The sequence below is a fragment of the Ambystoma mexicanum genome, chromosome 12 (assembly GCF_040938575.1).
Source record: "Ambystoma mexicanum isolate Mex_15411 chromosome 12, UKY_AmexF1_1, whole genome shotgun sequence".
Taxonomy (NCBI): domain Eukaryota; kingdom Metazoa; phylum Chordata; class Amphibia; order Caudata; family Ambystomatidae; genus Ambystoma; species Ambystoma mexicanum.
Window position 1 is genome coordinate 99,913,177 of NC_090936.1, and position 22,762 is coordinate 99,935,938.

The 22,762-nt window shown below is 48.1% G+C and overlaps 1 protein-coding gene across 1 annotated transcript in view; it reads left to right on the plus strand.

The window, feature by feature from the left end:
* Positions 1-21,908, plus strand: part of BMAL2 (basic helix-loop-helix ARNT like 2) — a 178,846-nt gene extending 156,938 nt beyond the window's left edge. Inside the window, exons 15-17 of the mRNA XM_069628097.1 lie at positions 10,156-10,225; positions 14,880-14,988; positions 18,383-21,908. Coding sequence (XP_069484198.1) covers positions 10,156-10,225; positions 14,880-14,988; positions 18,383-18,519 — 316 coding nt within the window. The 3' untranslated portion in view covers positions 18,520-21,908. The remainder of the gene's footprint in view (positions 1-10,155; positions 10,226-14,879; positions 14,989-18,382) is intronic.
* Positions 21,909-22,762: the final 854 nt, after the last annotated feature.

Here is a 22,762-nt window from a genome sequence, read left to right on the forward strand (position 1 = left end):
AACTTAACTAACTAAACTAAAAGAAAAATCAAAAATGGCCACATACGACCCGGGGGGGAGGGGAGGCACCCAGGAGGGAGGAGGTACAGGGTGCTGCTCAACACCCACATGCGATGATGCTGAGCCAAAAAAAAACCCTCCATGGGCTCAACACCTGCACAGCCCGACCTATGTGGGAGATAGATGGTCGTCCGAGTCTGGCTCATCCTGGAAAGGAGGACGTGGCATAGTAGCCTGGCCACGCCTAGCCGCAGCTTGCCCCTCGTCGGCAGCAAGTCTGCCGGACGGGTGAGCCTCGTTCTGTGTGGCGATGTGACGTAGGTCTGCATGCAGAACCTCACGTGATACACGTGCTTCCTCTTGCAAGTAGCACGTGTAACACAGAGTTCCTCCTGCAAGGCCTGGCTGGACAACCGCTGCACCTCCCGGCAAGCCTGTAGCTCAGCCGAGATGGTACGCTCAAGCTGTGCAAACCTCTCCTCTGCCCGCTGCCTCTGGGACATCATACGGACACCCAGAGTGGATTTGAGGGAAGCATACTCCTCCCTCAGGGCATCCATGTGCGCCTCTGCGTGAGCAGCAATGGCTTGACACAGAGACGACATTTCAGCCTGGCGTGCCCTGTCTGAGGCCGCCATGCCCAGCCTGAGCGAGCGGGCCGTGGACCGTGCCACCTGCTTCTGGAGAAGCACCTGCCTAGCAGGGGGGAGCACAGATCGGGCCACACGCTCCATGCTCTCAGCGATGTTCTCCATTGCTGCCCCCTGCCGTTCTGAATTGGCAGTCATGTCTTGCTCCCACTCAGTATACTGCGGTGGCGCGCGGCGACCGCGTTGCCGGGCTTGACCCCTGCGGGACCCAAGGACCGGGTGTCCTCGCTGTGTTGGCACCGCCCGCGGCTGCACGACTACATGCCCCCGTCGACGTGATGTCCCAGGCACATCAGTGACTGGTGTGGAGGGTGACCCTGCGTCCCGATCCACCGCGGGCGGAGGAACCAAGACTGTCTGATCCCTCAGTGCAGGTGTCGCAGACAGAGGAGTGTCCACATCAGAATCACTCACCCCTGACACATGGACTTGATGCTCATCCAACTCAACATGGACGTCAGAGTCGTCATCAAGGCTGGACTCATAGGCAGCCAGAGACAAGATGGACTGTAGCACTTGGGGGTTTTCGTGGACTACCACCCCACGACCCCCACTTTTGCCGGGTTGATGTAGTGGTAACAACCCTGTGTCTGGCATGACAACACCATCCTCCACCTCCATTGCGTCATCACCTGAAAAATAGAGAGAAAAAAGGTCACTACACATGTCAGAAGCACACAACACACACACCAACAACAAACGCATCAGGCAGACATGTGACACACAACATATAACCTGGCATGCATGCTGGGTCAACTTTGAATTGCTTCTGTGATCAGACCTGTTGAAAGGTGGCAGTTTCCATGGAAGTGGGTCTATGCAGTGCAGAAAATGTGTACGCCAATCACTACCTACATGTACAAGGACTCCATGGTGTGTGCCAGGAAATGTGAAGGCAGTGCAAGGTCAAATTCAGGCATCACGTGCATTGTGCATTCAATGTGTACCATATCTAGAAGCCAAGCACCCCTCCACCCCAGTACCAAAGCAGGGATGCCTAGCATGGTATCAAAAGGCTGACCATACACCTGTGTATTGACAGGCAGTGTTGACTGGCATCAACAGTTTAATGTGATTCAAGTGACAACACTGCAAATGATGATGGGACAGTAAGCAGGACACATGATGAAAACTCTGGAGGCCGCCCACGTGTGAAGAAGACGCAACAACAGTTGGACAGAGTCATTGGCCATTAAACAGGCTGAGGCCTGTGAGCCACACAGATTGTCAGACCCTAAACATGTGTGCAACGCAGTACTGAGCGACAGTTGACATGGGAAGGCTGATGAGATGCCATGCAATGTATGTAACCAAGGACTTGTATTACAGTGATCATCCAGTCAAGGACACATAGGGGCATGCGTGCGATGCACATGGAGCATGAATGGGCACTCATGTCCCTGCGGGACATCTGACCTATGCACAGTACAAGTGAGATACCCTGCATCAAGTACTAAGGCTGTACTACACGGCATATTTCTGGCAGATTCTACGCTGGAAGTTAGCATCTACACAGGATGCATGAACAGGAAAGTACACATTGGCAAGATTGAAGCAGCCCAGTGCAAAGGTGGAACTGGGGTGCAGAGTGGCGGAGGAGGGGCAAGGGAGCATGCCTACATGGAGTCCCCACATGCAGGCAGAGGAGACATGCATCACGGAAGCATTGCATTACTTACACATCAGAATCATGTACACATCACATGTAGTGGCAATCATGCACAACACATCCCACAAGTGAAACACACACGTCCTCAACAAACGCGCATCAACACTCACTGGACTGGGCATCAAAGTCCAGCATCTCTCCCACTCCTTCGACCAATTCAGGTGGTATGAACTCCGCAACGAGTGCCTCATGCGGAGTGAGCTCTTCCTCCTCCGGTGCAGGCCCACCGCCAGTCACCAGAGTCAAGTTGTAATTAGAGGCACGCTTAGCCTTAGTGCTGCGTTTGATGTCATTCCAATGCTTTTTGCACTCTTGCGCTGTGCGCACCTCATGGCCGAATGAACTGACATGTTCCGCAACATACTTCCAGTGGGTGTCACGTTGGGCAGCCGTAGTCTGACTATTGGCACCCATTAGCATGTCACGGCTGTGGCCCCGCACGTAGCCCACGAGGAAGTCCAGTTCCTGCTTGTAGAAAGGCTTCTTCCTCGACGTGCAGGAGGTCGTGGATGTGTGTGGGGTCCCAGCTTGTGCTGCAGGTGCAACCTTCCTCCTCTTGGACTGTGGCGCAGACCCTGGCTGGCTAATGCCGCCCTGACCAGTATGGCCAGTGGGTTCGGTGGATTGAGCCAAGGGAGTGGCAGATGGAGGGACGACCAAAGGCCTGACTTGTGTCAGTGGCAGCTGGGTGCCCTCTAATGGACCCTGCGCAGCAACATCAGCTGTGGCAGGGACATTGACCGCAACGGTCCTGGTTGGCAGACTCACAACCGGGGTGTTGTTGGGTGCATCTGCCCCTGCACTTGCCAACACCCGGCTGTTCAGGGCAGCAGATGACATAACTGCCCCAGGGACACGTGTCTTGGTCTGAGCAGCCCGGCCTGCCCCTATGGTTTCCCTCCTGGCCTGTTGGAAATCTACCAAGGGCTTCTCAAGTGCCAACACAGCCTGCGCTGGCAGACCCTGAGCCTGGGTGGCGGTGTCCACAGCTGCACCTGCAGCTACCACTACCCTTGGGCCCGTGGCAGTCGATGGAACGGACTGCCGTGTCACACGGGCGCCAGTGCCAGATGCAGAAGCTGCATCCCCCGGAACCACAGGGGGTGGTGGCATGACTGCACCGACACATGGCACAACATTGTGCTCAAGTGGCGCACCCCTGCCTCTTCCCCCTCTGTGGCCGCCCTGGACACCCTGGAGTCCCCCTACTCCCTGGTCACCACGGCCACGTCCCCGACCACACCCGCCACGAGGAGTACGCCCAGCTGAGGCGTCCCTCACCTTTGGTGTCCTCCCAACCATGGCACAGATGTAGTAGTGCCGGCACAGATGGAGTAGTGCCAATGGGAGGTGTACACCACAATTGACCTGGGCAATTGGGGTGAAGGGGGTGGCAAGCAAGATGTTAACAGCCCCCCTGCACCTGCAAGGCTGTATGTGACCCCGGTGATGTAGTGACGGGTCACGCAACGCTCAGGCACCCCAAAACTGCAGTAAAACCGTGCACGCAACCCTGCAGCCTACATGCGTGGAGTCAACCTCCCGCAGTACGCGGTGGCACCCAGTAACACGAATAACGCGTACGCGTGGGACACGCAGGCTACTATGACATCGAAAATGGGTGCGATACACAGGGGCACCCGCAGTGGGAAAAAGGGCGTGTGCGACTCACCGTCTGACTAGCGCGATGCAGAAAAACACGCGTAGCCAATACCCCCGCCAAAAGAAGAGATACGTCCTTGATAGCTGTGAAGTTGTGATGGCGCGTGAAACAGGAAGCAGCAACACACGTCGGTCTCCACGAAAAGCACGTACAACAAACTGCTGGCCCCGCTCACCTTTAACCCGTGCTGAGGGGAACGCCCGCGTGCGTCACATGGACCCTTTCCTCGGATTACACGCGGATGTGCAGTTTTTCACGCGCGCTGAAACGCCCATGCACACCTGCGCGCGTCACGTCACAGGGGCGCTTGCGCTTGAAGGGCCTTCTGTCCAATGAAATTGCATATGCGTGCAGACGCGCTTACGCGCTAAGGGCCTTTCCTCGAATTACACGCTGACGTGCAGAATTTTCACGTGCCAAATCACTCCGTATCAAGCTGGCCACGCGTAAGCACACGGAAGACCACGCTCCTGCCCAGAAGGCCGAATTACTGTCCCCCCAGAACCCCGAGCACGCTCCCACCTGCCATCTGCTGCTGCCTGACTGCCTGATGCCCATGTGCCCTGCCATTTGCTGCCTGCACATCAGCCAGGGGTGCTGTTGCTGTGACCACCCCTGTTGGAACCGAAGACTCCCGACTGGGATTCCATTGCTCCACAGCCCAGCCCCAGGACCCAGTTGCCCACCCACTCCTGCCTCTGGGGTTGTCATGTCGGGCACTGCAACATCTGGCACCACTGACAACCCCTGGCCAGAGAGGCAGAGGAGCACCAGCTTCAGTGCCAGGGAAGTTGGTGTCCTGGTGGAGCAAGTCCTGGGGCAGTATGATGCCCTCTTCAGAAGTTCCCGCGCCGACAAGGAAGGACGGACTCGGATCTGGACGGACATCGTGACTGCCATCAACGCGGAGGGGGTGGCAGTCCGCGACTTCCAACATGTCAAGAAGCGCTGGGAGGACTTCGACTTGAAGGCAGCGGATGCTAAGGGGCGCCGGGGCCACTTGTCGGAAGATCAGATGAGGGTCCTGGAACGCATATCCCCAGCGCTCCACGTCCAGGTCCTTGAGAGGCAGACCCGTCTGGAGTCGAGCGGTAAGTGTACATGCATCCTGATTGTAAGCTGTGCGTGTGGTGATGTTTCAGTAGTGTGCAGGTTGCACACCTGTTTGTATGGGGTCGAGTATGGGTGGGGGTGTACAGGGCCGTGAGGCTAACACATGCAAGGGCTGTCATGTGTGAGACCTGGATGGTGCTTGTGTGTGTAGGCTTGCATGCCAAATGCAGTTGTGTGGGCACACATGTTTGGATGAATGTGTATGTAAGTAGACATGTTCGTGATGTCACGCATGTATGTTGTTTTCAGCTGCATGTATCGGCACTGTGTACATGTGCATGTGTGTGTATTTGACAAGGGTGCAACAGTGATGCAACATGGATGCATGTGACAGCGGGATGTGGAAGCCTGATTGGCAGATGTGACATGGATGCCCATCTGAACACTGCGACACTTGGCAGAGGTGTACACATGCATGCAAGTGTGGTGGTGTGTGTACATGTGTAGTGCACTCCCTGTGTTGCATGTGATGTCTGGCTCACCATTGCCTGCTCATGCTGTTGTATGTGTATGGATGGTGCTGGCAGTTGCGATATGGCTGTGGTATGGCTCATGTTTGCAAGTTGAAATGACATGTGTGTTGGGGATTGTGATGGCATGTCTGAGGTTTGCCAATGCCACTCATGTACAACTGTCATGTGTGTATGTGTCCATTGTACAGTGCCCTGATGCCTGTGTTTTATTACTCCCTGTCTGCAGCGTCAACTGATGAAGAGGGCGGAGAAGGTGCTGTGGAGCACAGCGGCGGGGATCTCACCGCCAGCCGGAGACGCAAGGCCCGGCTCAGGAGTGAGGAGTCCGGTGCCGCGTCCCAGGCCGCAGCTGCCAGGGGGAGGTCCAAGAGGCGGAGGTTGGAGTTGGACTCCTCGGCAGCAGAAGGGGCAGCTGGGACCCCACAGGGCCCAACGGGGGAAGATGGCACGGAGTCATCCAGGTTGGTGGGGGGTTTGGTGGAGGAGGAGGCCGTGCAAGCAACAGAGATGGGGTCTGGAGGTGGGGATTCCACTGGTGCTAGTGGTGCAGTGCAGGACATGGGACAGGAGGCAGCATAGGCCGCCGCGGAGGTGCCTGTGTGCAATCCTGTCGCTGATCCTGTCCCTGTATCATCTTGCACCAGCAGGGATGCCTACGTCCAGACCCGTTTTCAGGCAGGGGATGAGCTCACGACAACTGGCCTTCCTCTGCCTGCGGACGTGACTATCCGGGTCCGGGTTGAGCCTGTCCGAACTGGTGTGGCGTTGCGTCAACGGGCCATGCGAGGTGACCTGCAGTCTTTTCATGAGGAGACTGCACGTCATCTTGAATGGCTCGTTGACCGCGTCGGCCTACTGGGACAGGTCACCCAGGCCGGATTCCTCCGTTTGATGGGGCTTGCTACGACCCCCTCCTCAACTGAACCCCCTATTCGCCAGTCATCCTCCGTGCTATCTTCCCACCCATCAGTCACCTGGGTGCCCTGTGGAGCTGCCTCTGACGGTGCAGCTAGGCTGGTGGAGGAGGCATCCCTGCCACAGTCGGGAGTCGGACGTCCAGCACGGGTGGCCACATCAACGACTGCACCCCAGCCAGCGGAGGATGTGCAGGCAGCAGGAGGCAGTGCACGGGCAGAGGCGCATCAGCAGCAGCAACGTGATGGGAGCCATGATGGCTCGGGGCCTTCGACATCGGAGGGGCAGGCATCGGCCGGAGGGCAGGAGGACCCAGGACGGGAAGTATCTTCCGTGTGGCAGCGGTTGGGCCATGCCATAGATGCGGAGCGGCAGCGGGCGGATGAGGCACGGCTCACGATGGTCAGGGCGGAGAACTCCATGCGGAGGGCCCTGAGGCGGGCCGAGTGCCTCGAGGCAATCCGCAGGGGTTTGGAGGTGGACACGTCGACGGCCCTGCGGACCCTCAGGGCCATGGAGGAGGACCGCCTCCGGGACATTGAGCAGGAGTTCGATGATGCCCTGGCCCGGGACGTCCAAAAGTGAGCCGTCGGACTAGCCCGCTGCCCTTGTACATAGTTCTGTAGTTAGTGTTAGGTTTCCTTTGGTTTTGCATTTTTTTTGGACCTTTTGGACAATGGGCCACATTTTTGTATATAGTTTTTTTTTTATTAGGTAGTGTTATTAGATAGGTTTAATTTCTTCTGTTGGGATCATGGACCCTGGATTGTTTATCTGTATATAGTTGACTGTTGGATTTTCATTTTTTTTTACAATTTACCTATGGAGCAATGGCTTTCAATTTTAATTTTCCATTGGATTTACTTTTGTGGACTGTGACTTTGAACACCTTTCCTTTGGATTATGATTTGTGGTTTTGCATTATTTCACGGACATGCTGGTTTTTATTTTTTTAAATTCCCATTTTTGTTTGTTTATTTTTGATTCAATTTATGTTTCTTTTAATACATATTTTTTGTTCAAACTTCAATGTGTAGTATCATCTCATTGGTTTCATGCATATCATGATATGGGTTTTGAGATTCGCTGACACCCATTGGGTGTATGTGAGGGACATGTGTTCATTTCCAAACTTGCAATTGGGGTTCTATCATGTTATTGCCATTTCTAAGTGGGTGGATGCAATACTCGGGTGGGTGTTTGGCATTTGGAGGCTGACCATAGGGGCCAGGGATCTAGATTGTGATGACATGTTGGCTGGGGGACATGAGTGGGGGCCTGCTGGCAGGTGCCTCACAGTGCTGGGGGGTGGGGGTGCAGGGGGACATGAGTTGGGGCCTGGTGGAGGGTGCCCCACTGTGCTGGGGGGTGGGGGTGCAGGGGGACATGAGTTGGGGGCTGGTGGAGGGTGCCCCACAGTGCTGGGGGGTGGGGGTGCAGTGGGACATGAGTTGGACATGAGTGGGGGCCTGCTGGCAGGTGCCCCACAGTGCTGGGGGGTGGGGGTGCAGGGGGACATGAGTTGGAGCCTGGTGGAGGGTGCCCCACAGTGCTGGGGGGTGGGGGTGCAGGGGGACATGAGTTGGGGGCCTGGTGGGGGGTGGGGGTGCAGGGGGCCATGAGTTGGACATGAGTGGGGGCCTGCTGGCAGGTGCCCCACAGTGCTGGGGGGTGGGGGTGCAGGGGGACATGAGTTGGGGGCCTGGTGGAGGGTGCCCCACAGTGCTGGGGGGTGGGGGTGCAGGGGGACATGAGTTGGACATGAGTGGGGGCCTGCTGGCAGGTGCCCCACAGTTCTGGAGGGTGGGGGTGCAGGGGGACATGAGTTGGGGCCTGGTGGAGGATGCCCCACAGTGCTGGGGGTTGGGGGTGCAGGGGGGCATGAGTTGGGACCTGGTGGAGGGTGCCCCACAGTGCTGGGGGGTGGGGGTGCAGGGGGACATGAGTTGGGGGCCTGGTGGAGGGAGCCCCACAGTGCTGGGGGATGGGGGTGCAGGGGGACATGAGTTGGACATGAGTGGGGCCTGCTGGCAGGTGCCCCACAGTGCTGGGGGGTGGGGGTGCAGGGGGACATGAGTTGGACAGGAGTGGGGGCCTGCTGGCAGGTGCCCCACAGTGCTGGGGGGTGGGGGTGCAGGGGGACATGAGTTGGGGCCTGGTGGAGGGTGCCCCACAGTGCTGGGGGGTGGGGCTGCAGGGGGACATGAGTTGGGGCCTGGTGGAGGGTGTCCCACAGTGCTGGGGGGTGGGGGTGGAGGGGGACATGAGTTGGGGCCTGGTGGAGGGTGCCCTACAGTGCTGGGGGGTGGGGGTGCTGGGGGACATGAGTGGGGGTGCAGGGTAGTCCCCCGTGGTGTGGGCTGCCTGCAGGGGCCGTGGAGGTTGTGGAGCGAACACCTGGGAGGACCCACATGGCCAATTCACGTGCAGTACTCCACGGAACCCCTGAAATACACGTACCCTGCTGATATCGCGTGTGAAACTTCCTGCGCACCCCAAAAAAAACATACCCAGGACATTCGCGTGTGGAACTTCCAGCGCACCCCTGAAATACACGTACCCTGCTGAATTCACATGTGTAACTTCCAGCGCACCCCTGATATACACGTACCCTGATGGAATCGCGTGTAGAACTTTCCGCGCACCCCTGAAATACACGTACCCTGCTGAATTCACGTGTGTAACTTCCCGCGCACCCCGAAATACATGTACCCAGGACATTCGCGTGTGGAACTTCCAGCGCACCCCTGATATACACGTACCCAGCTGAAATCGCGTGTGAAACTTCCCGCGCACCCCTGAAATACACGTACCATGCTCACACAGGGCCAATCGCGTGTGAAACTTCCCGCGCACCCCAGTAATACACGTACCCTGCTGAATTCACGTGTGTAACTTTCCGCGCACCCCGAAATACACGTACCCAGGACATTCGCGTGTGGAACTTCCCTTGCACCCCTGATGTACACGTACCCTGATGGAATCGCGTGTGGAACTTCCCGCGCACCCCTGAAATACACGTACCCAGCTGAAATAACGTGAGGAACTTCCCGCGCACCCCAGTGATACACGTACCCTGCTTGCCGTGCTGGTACAGGGTTAGCGCAGCCATTTGCGCTGGATTGGGGATTTTGATGGCTTTTCCCTGCGCAAGGGGCGTTCTTGGGGGCGTAACTGGCGCTGCTGCAGGGTCGCTGCGCCACTGTGCGCCACGGCTGGTTTTGGTGGCTGGAATCCATGAATACGCTGTGCGCGGAAATGTATTTTGGCGCACACGGCTGGCGCAGGGATTCGCAGGCGCACACTGTGCGCCAGCCACGTGCGCCACTTGTGCGCTGAATTCTATGAATTACCCCCTAAACCTCTCACATTCGTCCCAGGTAGTTTAATATTTCTCTTGCAATATTGAAACTGCTTACTGATCGCTTTTTTGCCTACCACCCCTTTGGAAATAGAAGGTTTGCATTCCAGCTCCCAAAATGCAAAGGCAACACATTTGCTAAAGTCCCGGTTTTTAATGCCCTTGCGTTCATTAAACCCAGACACCATTTCTGCACTGCATGAATGACAAACTTTGTAAAGAGTGAGCATTGCTTACTTTTGTTTAGATGGCAGCAGTTAGTGGGTCTGTGCCTATTCTCAGTGACTGACCGCTGTCTTTCTCTTTTTCAGGTTACAGTCCCCAAGCGTGAACGACTTAAGTCCAAGTGATTTGCTGAGGAAATCTCCTGCAGTTTTAGCTGTAAGCTCAAATATGTGAATGACGCTCGTCATGTCCTTGAAATGAAAGCCACAGCCCCCCTGTTTTTTGTAAATATCGTCTCTGTACTTCCATATTTAAATACTGAAAAAATGAAGAATCCATTATCTTACTAGAGTGATGTAACTTTATGTTGATGTCTTCTTTGGAGATAATTGCTAGTTGGTTAAAAGTTTGACAAGCCCCTCATATTGGTGTGCACATGACCTTTGTGCCACAGTAATCATTATTGCAGACATTTGCATCAATGTTTTCCTACACCTAATTCATTACATACTATGAACCAGAAGGGTTTGGATTACAATGTTTGCTGAATAGAATTTGTACCTTGTGAAATTTGTTAGCAATCAAAGAAACCCTAATATTGAGTGGTTTGTGTGTTCTGGGAAGACATGAACATGCTATGTGTTGTGCCGATTTAGCAAGCACATACTTGTCTTCTGTAATATGTTCTGTAGGATATAAAATGCCAGAAAAACATATTACCAAGGTCAGTCGCAAGATCATGATTTTGCTCCTATGTAGTATGACACTACATTTAATCTGAACCAACAAAAAATCCGGAAAGATGGGCCATGTGACTAGTATAACAGGTGGACATAGAAAGGCGCACACAGAAAGGCGCACACAGTTTTGCTATCACTTATTTTTAGGATGCAGCATGCTTTCCCAGGGTCTTGTTGATAAAATTGTTGGAGCTCCACTTGTAATTAGGATAATGTGATGAGCTTAATTGATTTAATAAATGAGTTCTGTGACCAAACAGAGGAAGGAAGCTGAAGGCCCTGCTCCTTTATAATATCATGGAACTCCGAGGTGACTTGCAATATCCTTTTTACTTACGCTAGGGGATATTTTATGCATGGCCATACACAGTCATCTCCTTTAACACTTGCCCTCGTGCCCATTTTAATTTAAGATCTTCCTGATGTTGATACATATAAAACATTTTCAATCTGTTTGGATATTTAACTTCTAATAGTTAAACTAGTTTAATACATCGCATCTAAATAACGTTCTCATGTTGTGCTTTAAAATAAGCAATGACCGCAGATTCAAGCTCTCCTGTTAAACTCCACCATTCCCAAAATAAACATACCACCATAACTAGTGGCTTATCCGTTAATGGCTGTAGTGTGTCCTGGAAAGCAGTTTTACAAGAAAGGAATTTGAAAAGCTTGTCACGGCTTCAAGTGCTGCAAAGTGAGATGGAATTCTGCTCTTTGCTGGCTCGGGTACAGGCACTGTAATGTCGCAACTGGAGAGTCATAGCTGATTACAGAGTAGTAGTGATGCCAGTTTCTTGAGTCATAGCTGATTACAGAGCAGTAGTGATGGCAGTTTCTTATTACCGAGAGTCATAGCTGATTACAGAGCAGTAGTGATGCCAGTTTCTTATTACCGAGAGTCATAGCTGATTACAGAGCAGTAGTGATGCCAGTTTCTTATTACCGAGAGTCATAGCTGATTACAGAGCAGTAGTGATGCCAGTTTCTTATTACCGAGAGTCATAGCTGATTACAGAGCAGTAGCATGCCAGTTTCTTATTACCGAGAGTCATAGCTGATTACAGAGCAGTAGCGATGCCAGTTTCTTATTACCGAGAGTCATAGCTGATTACAGAGCAGTAGCGATGCCAGTTTCTTATTACCGAGAGTCATAGCTGATTACAGAGCAGTAGCGATGCCAGTTTCTTATTACCGAGAGTCATAGCTGATTACAGAGCAGTAGCGATGCCAGTTTCTCATTACCGAGAGTCATAGCTGATTACAGAGCAGTAGCGATGCCAGTTTCTTATTACCGAGAGTCATAGCTGATTACAGAGCAGTAGCGATGCCAGTTTCTTATTACCGAGAGTCATAGCTGATTACAGAGCAGTAGCGATGTCAGTTTCTTATTACCGAGAGTCATAGCTAATTACAGAGCAGTAGTGATGCCAGTTTCTTATTACCGGTTTAGTAGGGATGTCACACATAGTCTCTAACATGAAAATGATTGACATTGATATTGCAGGCTGCCATGTATCATTGAACCCAGCCTTTCTCATTCAGTTATCTTTAGTTTCAGTCATGGTACTAAAAACATATCCCAATGCGCTGTTCTTAGCATTACATGTGCCAGTTCATTTCCATATCTGCCTACAGTTTGAAAGGCTTCTCCATGTAGACTTTAGTTATTTATGTTGACAGCAAAGAAGCACTCTAGCTTAAGAAAGTGCTTCTAGACCTCGTATATATCAATGCACCACTAATGCAGAGGAGGAACTAAACCGGCGCTATTGACCAACTATATTTCCTAACTGTTGGACAGTGTATTCGGCACACAGCTGTAGCCTTTGTTTCCAGTGACGATGGTACCTCTTTGCTTTTGCCGTGTCCTGCTTCCTCGCCCCTCTGAGGCATTGGCAGCATGCAAGTCCCTTATTTGGCATCCCTTCCTGACTTAAATGCCCATAATGTACTACTGTGTTAAGGAATGAGAAACTATGGTTATATTAACAAGCCTAGGCAGTGCCAACAGTTTTGCCTTTTGCATTGGCATGGGAAAGGAATGTACCAGGCACTGCTGCGGTGGTAATAACTGGCCATCGATGGTAGTAGCTGTAAAATGGTATGAGTACCTGGGCATATAAGAGCAGTGTCTGGTAAATGCCTAATGCTTATACATAAGCCAAAACTGTTAGCGTCGCCAATGCTTGTTTTTAAGAGGACTTCAGTCAAGGACATACATAGTGCTTGTAAATCGAGTGGCTGAAGGCAGAACTGGTTAAGACATTGTAATTACACCAGTAGTCATTTACAGCTGCAGTTAAGTCATTAATAACTTTGAGAAGACGGCTTTAAAAAAAAACACTGCCCGTCACTTTGAGCTTAAAGTTTAATCGTATGGCTTGATAAACCTAGCTCAAAAAGATGCTAGGAGGACGTGTTTTGGGAGAGGAAGGGCAGGAAGTGGGAGGGAGTGACCATAGGGATTAACATGGGCATGGACAGTCAACGGGCGGCTAAATAACCAAACACCACCTACAAGCTTTGCATGCCTCCTCATGTGCCATTTATCCTTACCTGCACTCTAATGCTGGCACCAAAACACCCCCTAAGAGCCAGAACTAAAGTGGGTGCCATAGAAGATTGGACAGCATGAGAGGGCGCCATCCTCGGCAATATCGGTCATATGTCTGTATTTGTTTTTTCATAACATTTTATTGGCATTTTTAAAGAGCATTACATTGATCATAACAGCAGTTATAGTGCAGCATTCAAAAATCTCTTAAAGCAGCAGTGACTGTCGGGGAGACCGGTGTGCGGGGGCCAAAATGCTGGGAGAAGCATCATGGTCCATCTTGTCCTTGGATGCCCGGTGGGATATACTGGTTGCGGCATAAAGGGGGGCTATGGCTTAGGGTTGTGGTTTAGTAGAGCAGGCTGCCCTGGAGCCATCTGGTCAACGGTGGCCTCCTGGTGAGGGCCGGGAATTTGACTGCATAGTCCATATGTCTGTATTTTGTAAATGACCTGCCTTTTATTTATGGCGGGCTGAGATGGGTGCCGTGGGTGCTTCATTGCGTGTGTTCAGTTTTGAACGTGATCAGAAAAGCGTTTTTATTGCGCGATCTTTGCTATTGCGGTTCCTGAAAAGGGTAAGAGTGTTGCTAGGAAGAGGCATTTCTATGGAAAAGCTGGGTTTAAAGGGAATGCTTTATATTAAACTAGACCAAAAGAAACATCATAGGGTTACATGCATGTGTTTTTGTGCTTGTCTTTTTTAAAATTAAATGCAGGATTGCGCGGAGCCTACAATGATTCCGTACAGGAATTCGAGGTGAAGATATCATCCTTAGCACTTAAGGGGTTAAAGAAATATTCGGTGGTACTGCTGTAAACCAAAGTTTCCCAATTGAGAGCAAAAGCAGACGAGTGGACCACGACTGTATGGCCAGATATTGTGAATCAGCATATCCCTGGAGCAGACCGTCCGTGTATGGTCACTTATTGTGAATCAGCATATCCCTGGAGCAGACCGTCCGTGTATGATCACTTATTGTGAATCAGCATATCCCTGGAGCAGACCGTCAGTGTATGGTCACTTATTGTGAATCAGCATATCCCTGGAGCAGACCGTCCGTGTATGATCACTTATTGTGAATCAGCATATCCCTGGAGCGGACCGCCACTGTATGGTCACTTATTGTAAATCAGCATATCCCTGGAGCAGACCGTCAGTGTATGATCACTTATTGTGAATCAGCATATCCCTGGAGCGGACCGCCACTGTATGGTCACTTATTGTGAATCCGCATATGCCTGGAGCAGACCGTCAGTGTATGATCACTTATTGTGAATCAGCATATCCCTGGAGCAGACCGTCCGTGTATGGTCCCTTATCATGAATCAGCATATGCCTGGAGCAGACCGTCCGTGTATGGTCCCTTATTGTGAATCCGCATATGCCTGTACTTTGAAGTGGTACAGTTATATAAGAGTTTATTTATTTATCTTTTAATTTGTTACATGCCCAGACCCTGGGGTATCACAGTGTGGTTACAGACATCTTAAAAGTATTAGTATACACAGGCATTGGTTATGTATAGGATACAAAAACATTGCAAAAATTTTGACATTTATCCTCTTTTTAGGTACCAAAGAAGGAACTGGTTGAACTATATCCATCGGAAATTGAGGACTTTGAGTCATCGAGCCATGGTCAAGGTTCATCTTCGTTCACAAATCATCAGCACCTCCTAAGTAAGCATTTATTTATTTGTCTTTATTTGCATTTTTAAAGTGCTCACACAGACCGGGGGCATCGAGGCCCTGTTACAGAATTATTTGTTTTGTTGTTGTCTTAGTTGCATATTTATAACACGCTTAAATACCCAGATGTTTCGAAGCATGGACCGGGGATTGAACCTGTGTTGCTTTGTGTCATCTTGCTTCTAAGGCGAGCACGTTGCCACTGAGCTATCCTCCCGGGACTCCATGATGTCAGCTATCTTTAAAAGTTGCCATTGTAGTCAGTAAATACCTACTAAAAGTGATGTGAAGTGCCCTAGACCTTATTTATTTAATTTAATTTTTTTTTTATAACGTGCCTAATGGTTTCCAAGCATGGATCCGGGAGTTGAACCTCTTGTCGCTATGCGTGGTCTTGCTTTCAAGACCAGCGCGTTGCCCCTGTGCTATCCTCCGTTCACAACCTGGGTAAAGTGCTATTGCCTTGTGTGCCATTTTAGGAGCTGAGTGTGTGTGGCCTGCACTCTCCAGGGCATCAACACTGCATGGAGAGACAGGAGAAACCAGCTTACATTTAATGGCCTTTTAGCACACAGGCATCCATTTTCCACAGTAGCTTCTCCAGTGGCATGCCCTGAAATTGAGCAAAACGCGTAGTGGTACAATGTTCTAAATAGTTGCAGAAGCACTACCATAATGTGCAATTAGGATTTGTGCCAATATGCACAATGCAGGAATTCTTTAAACTTTCCAGTATATTGGTCTCTCGAAGACACATTAGCAAAAAACACATTTTGTGCATTTGTTTTTTAAAAAGGTGGTTGTGATTGTCCAAAATGCTGCACTTGCTCTATGCAGAAAGGTACGTGCAGTAACTGTACATTGGATAGCGTTCACGTGCACCCACAAGACATTGATGCGCGCATATGAATCGGCATTGCCTTATGATTTTGCCATTTGGATTTTGACTACAGTATGAAAGTCTTTTGTGGACTGGTGCATTTGCTGTTTCTGGCAATGTGCTTGATGCAGGAACTTTCAAACAGCACAGGGTATATCCCTGTGCACTCCCCTTTCCAGTGCAGTGCACACCGTCTACCAAAATTCCCTTTCCTCCTCACTCGTATGCCTCCCGCTCAGTGTCATTGACTCCTCCTACTTCCCCTCCGCTCTGTGTCACTGACTCCTCCTACTTCCCGTCCGCTCTGTGTCACTGTACTTTCCACCTTTCTGTGTGCCTCTGCCGCCCCTTGCTCTATCTCAATGTTTGTGTCACATCCTGCCCCACACCCAGCCATTTTAGAGGGAGACCAAGAGATATAGAGGAAGAGGAAGTACCAGGATGAACATGTATGCCCTCATTTTGATCAATTGCAGGCCCCAACCAGCACTGTCCTGTCACTAACACCACAGCCAGAAGAAACGATAATGCAGCATCAGTGGGCTAGATCTGTGGCTAGGGTAGCTGAGAGCACCATGTGGGAGAGAGGGAGATTGGACACTCTTCTTTAATTATTGCTATGATGTCAGCTGTTGTGTTGCCAGAAATGAGGATTGGAAAGCTCTTGGGTGAGGTGGAGTCACAAGCTTTGTGAGGCAACCCCTGGAGGTGGTACACAGGCGGACCCCAAGAACCCTCCCATTTTTCCCTAGCGGGGACACCGGATGTTACACAATATGAAAGAAGCGCAAAGTCTGGCAAAAAGCGATAGAAATAATAGAATTTGCCCCGAGCCTTGGGGCCCTAAACGTAAAGGGGTGAACTAACCTACTGAGACCTTGATAGGCACCTTTTAAGGCAGTGCCACATAAATTACTGTTCAGTTCTGCATTCTTACCTCTCACAGGCGGGCAATTCATGAACCGCGTCCAGAGCAGAGTCCCTTGGACCGAACACTGGAACGGATCTGCGTGAAATGACCGAATGCAAAAGCCTGACTACCAAAAGTCTGATATTTTTTTTTATTTCTTTTTTTTCCACCGCAAATATATATGTGGGGGGAAAGCCCACACACCTTACCCCTATACATTTTTATTAACTTTACCCCCCCCCCACATATATGCGGAAAAATGGGGGTCAGATTTTTGGGCGTCAGACTTTTTGCCCAAGGTAATTTTGTACAATACCCACTGGAACAGGCATCAGCCATCTTGGAAACAGTCCAAGATGCTTATGTCCCCGGTTACAGACTAGACCCATGCAGCCAGATGGACTATAAAACCAATAACAGGCTGTGATGGGGAGAAAGAGCCACACATGGGAAAACAGTGGGAGGGGGATGATCTGGACATGACGGACCAATTCCGAGAGATGACAGTGACAGGTAAACTGACCAGACAATTAGGACCAGGCCTGACCTAATCTTTCAATCAATCCCAGTTTAAATCAAGGCTAGACCAAGCTGTGACTGTTAATAGGAGATATAAGACAACATTTCTGAGAATCGAGCAGAGACTGAAAGGTGGGGAGAGCAGACAGAGGAAGCTGCAGTATGTGGCCTTGAATAAAAAACAAAAACTGCCCTCGGGCCCCTCACCATTGGGAATTTGGACAGGATTTTGCCTCGAATGGGAAACCGTGGATCATAAGGTGAACCTCTTGGAAGATGAACCTATGGGGCTGTTAGGGTTCTGTATTTACCTATGGCAACTGGGCAACTTTTGCAAAGTCTCCCGCCAGAAGGGATTTGTTTATGTTGGGGTATCATTTGGTTAAGTGCCTGTTTAAATTATCAGTCCTTCCTAGCCAAGAAGGGCTTGTTTTGTGACCATTCCACCATCCAATTTGCGAGCATAAACCTTTATATGAAAATTGCTAGTTCTTTTGTGAGTGTTCTGTTAATTTCTGTAAATTCACTGTCAACACCAGACTCGTCCACCCACTTCTACATTTCAGGAAGGAGTTCAAAACCCTCCTCTAAGGAATGGCTCTTTCCTAACACCTAGGTCCACACACCCTCCACTCCACACCCTACCTGAGACTGGGTGATCTGATCCCCACAGTTTCCATCCGTGCTGCCAAATTGTCCACCCTTCGTCTCTCCCATTGTTGGCTCCCGCTCCCTCGTTTCTCTGCTACCCTCACTTTGTCCTTCCCTCTAAGATTTGTAAAGTGCTTTGTTGCTTCCTAAAGCTAGGTCCGTGCTCCACAAATACCCTGATAATAATAATTCTACCCATAACATAATAAACATGTGTGTCGCCCTAGTCCAGAATAATCTAAAAAGTCGTTAATTTATGCAATAGTTAAATCGAAGCTAGTCCCAGGGATACTGCTCTCACCAAGCAAACATCCAGTCGAAGACATTGCTGTCACTGGAAAGTAGATGCATTTCCTCACAGGTGATGTTCAATGTTGTAATTTGTTTTGTAAGGGAAAGTTCATGATTGCTATTTTTGGCTTTAGGTGATGCCTCACCACTGGACTTTGACGAAATGTGTGAAAATGACGAGACTGCAATGGCGGCCCTCATGAACTACTTGGAAGCCGAGGGTGGCCTCGCGGACCCGGTGGACCTCAGCGATATACAATGGACTATTTAGCCATTTTTAAAAATTATTTATGCCCGATATCATAATGAATGTGAAACCCATTAGTGCACAATTTTCTCAAGTACTGTATTTTTTTAAGGATTGTTTTTCATCCAGCAAAATAGCTGCAGAATTGAATATATGTGACTTTTGTTTGTAAAGTAATAACTTATAAGACTCCATGCTGAGAAATCATGCCACCCGGTCCAATCACGAGGGAAAACGCAATATGTCGCTACGCCCACAAGACGAGACTGTGATGTTTGCGAAGTTATTTTTGTATTATTGTGTGTTATTATTTAATGATGTCGCTGACACTTCTACCACTTTTTTAATGTTGCAGGACATTTCTTTGCTTAACTTGCTTTTTTCCTTTTTGGTGCATTGTCCAAAGAAACTGGCGAACCTATGCTTTCACCGGGGGCCGCTTTGAGAGCTCAATCTAGCATGGGAAGACTGATTACCCTAGTTGTTTAATATGAAAAGTTTCTGCTTAACCCGATGAGATGCCAAAAGATTAGATCCACTTGGTATCGCGCAAAGAAAGGACCGAGTGTCTACTGTCCACCACATACGCCTTTGAAGAACCCCCAAAACAATCAATGGACGCTTCTGTGGGAGCTACTTCACGTCGAAGGATCCTGAGTGAGAAAAGCCTGAGAGGGGTGTCAATATCTTTGATGTTCAAAGAGGATATGAACCAACCAACTTCTCTGGCACCCAGAAGAAACTACCTGTTGCCCATCCTACCAACCTATGTACGCAGTCTCAAATGCTTCCCCCACCTATCACACAATCTTAAATTGCATTCGACCCTACTTTATGTACAGCGCTCTTTTGCTCTCTAGCGAGATGACAACTCGTACGCACTAGTATTAATTCCACCTCTCTTATTTCCTTTTTTAGTCATGCTTCTGTCACTAATTTTCATTTTGTTGTATTTTCTTTTACTTGAAATACATGGTTGGTGTTTTGAATGCACACAAACAGTTTTTATGGATTTACCAAGCTCCTTGCACATTGGAAGGATATTGTATTTAAAGAAAAGTATGTCTTGAATATTGAGATTCAAATAACCTGTTTTATTTTTAATGTTTACTGCTTAACACATATTTCACCAATGAGATTTAAAGGGCATAGTTTTATACATTTGTCTGCCATCTTAGAAAATACCATTCTTTTTTTCAAAACAAGGCTGATGCCACTTTACGATGGAACTTTCACAACCAAATTGCATATGATTGTGCAAATGTGCACTTTTTGGAGGAGATGATAGCTGTGCTACAACTAGTGGAATGTTCTTAAATAATCACGTACACCTTTTTTGGTCAATACAATGGAAAGAACAACATTTATGGATAATTTGAGGCAAATCTGACTTTCATTCTTGTGAAAAGAAATGTATAAGATAAGTTCTTCTAGATTGGTCTTTTGAGCAAAGACATACCTCACCTCTCCATAGTTACAACCATGGGAGTGCCACTAGCAGGCACATGCCCAATGTCTGCTGAGCTGATTCTGAGTGGCTAATATTAAATATCTATATAATGTACTGCACCCCTCTGGGGTATCCCCTCAACCACCCTGAGGTCAGAACAGCCCTCTGGGGGGCTCCTAAATGGCCCTTTTAAGCACTTTTTCCGAGCACTCCTTGGAGCCAATCACACTGAAGCTTTTATGTTCAAAATTGTGGATCCGCAGATGTAGCTGCCACAATTTCGAGAAGTCAAAATGCTGCAGATTTGCTGGACGGATTTTCACCAAATCAAGCAAAACACTCATTTTGTCCCAGATACAAGCTTTCCATTGAGGCTTGATGCAAACACATGCAGCACTTTTGTGAGGTAAAACCTCCCTAGGAGTTTGAATGGGAAATGCAACTTTTGTGAATCCCCCAATAACTTTGACCTCACCACCCTCCCGGATGCGACCCGGCATAACTTTCCAGAAAACTATACTTTTAATACCATATACCCACCATGATTAAGGCAATCACCACACAGCTAGAAAATAAGTGTTGCTTTAATTGTTGTCTCCCATTGTTTTCTACCACTTCATTACTTCCTAGCTATAGTGTTTCTACATAAAACTCATCATATACACTTCCTGAAGTTCATTTCCTCTCCTGTGCATGTCCAACTATATATAGATCACATGTTATACATTTATTTTTGAAAGAATGAAGCCATGTTTATAAACAATGCAGATTCGGTGTACAATCCCTCAGGGCACCTTAGTTTCGGGATATAGCCATAGCCGTACTTTTACAAGAAATTGCACAATAAACAGAGGTCGAAGTATTTATACTGGGTATTTTTATTTGAGTGTTAAGTTTACAGGTCTCCTATGTGTACGCATTCCTCGGATTACATTGAAGATGTATCACAACCAAACAAATGTGGTGATGTGCTAAACGTTTGCGATGATGGCCAATCTGGCCGGAGCTCAGACATGGCTGTGCGCATCAATTTTGGACAGCATGAACAGTTCCCCCCACTTGCATTGGTGCAATCACACTTAAAAACCAAAGACTTTAGCAAGGGTCCTACAGAGAGAGCCTTACTCTGATTCAAATCACCAATGCTCCCGAAGATGTCTTTTTGAAAACTGCTACAGCTGGTCAGTCTGTTCAATGAATGTAATTCAATGGCTGGGAGACCTCAACCGTAGGTCATATGGGAATGGTATCATTGTACGCGTCATGCTGTTTTTAATGAGGAATGTTAGCATAGTTTGTTAAGTACAAAGTCTATTTGAAAAACCTTTTTTTTTGTTCTGTTTTTTTATATATGTAAAGTTGTGTTTGAAAGAAATTCAAATGTGGATCTGCAATAGTTTAGCTGTATTTATACTTTGCTATTTTACAAGTGAATATGTATGTAAAACATATATAATGATAAATATTTAAATAGTATCTTATACATCTACTTCATAATGAAAGTTAAGAACAGTAGTTCAAGATATTAAAAAGTATGGTCTTGCAGTTTTTAAATGACAAAAAAACTGCCCCACTTAAATTTGACTATACAATTGCTTGTATTTCTTTGATCACTTTAACATTTTTTGTTATGAAATAAAAAAAAATGCCAAAATGGTAAGGTCATCTAAAATAGCCCAAAGCCTGAATTATACTGTGCGTTTGATTACATAATCAATTCTAAAGTCCTGATACATTAGCAGGAACATTTTCATTAAGAAATGCTTGGCAGTGTGTTTCATAAGAACATTTGCAGTATCACATGAACTACATCGATGTGGGCGTTCTTTTTAAAGTTTTGGCATTCAGGTTATTTTCTCATACTATTGATTAAACATTTTTGTAACGTGCTGTTCTGTTAGTAGTGAAATGCAGTCTTGTGCATCTCTGAAAATATTCTCTTGTAAATATTTGTAAATAACAAAGGGAGTACAAAATAAATATATTTTTTACACAAATTGTTTCTTTTTTTGTTCTCTTTTAGTGTGTGACTAAGTTTGATAACCAGAAGCACTTGTCTCCAAAATCTATTTTTTTTAGATTTCCACTTTGAAAGGGCATTGTTGTCACCCATCGAAGGATTGAAAATGGGTCTAATAGCACAATGAATCTTGTTCTTCAAACAAGACCTTTGCCTTATTTAAAAGGAAAATTAATTGTTCTATTTTTTCATATTTTAAGCTGGATTTTGAAATTCTACATTCCCAGAAAATCACCCATCGAAGGATTGAAAACGGGTCTAATAGGACAATGAATCTTGTTCTTCAAACAAGACCTTTGCCTTATTTAAAAGGAAAATTAATTGTTCTATTTTTTCATATTTTAAGATGGATTTTGAAATTCTACATTCCCAGAAAATCTTCATTTCTCCCATTGTAGTCACATGGCGTCCAATCATGGCTTTATTCTGAACTGATTTCTCAGTAACTAACTATCCAAAACACCTATGGGCTTTGTAAATTGTTTGTATCACACACTTTGTTTTTTGACTCTTGCACAACTTTAAGTTCACATAGCAAAGAGAATGCAGACAAAGAGTTAAAACACAACAGTACAATGAAAATGACCAATATGTAAGCCAGCCCAAAATATACTGACTTGCAAATAGTAGACACATAAGGAAAGGAGCACATCATCTAACAATAACTCAGGTGCATGTAGTGCTACATGCGGCACTATAACTCCAGTGCAGGTTTGTTTATTTATTGTTAATTATGAATATAGCTCAACGAGCTTTAAAATAATACATCTACAAACAAATTCATAAGACAAATATTA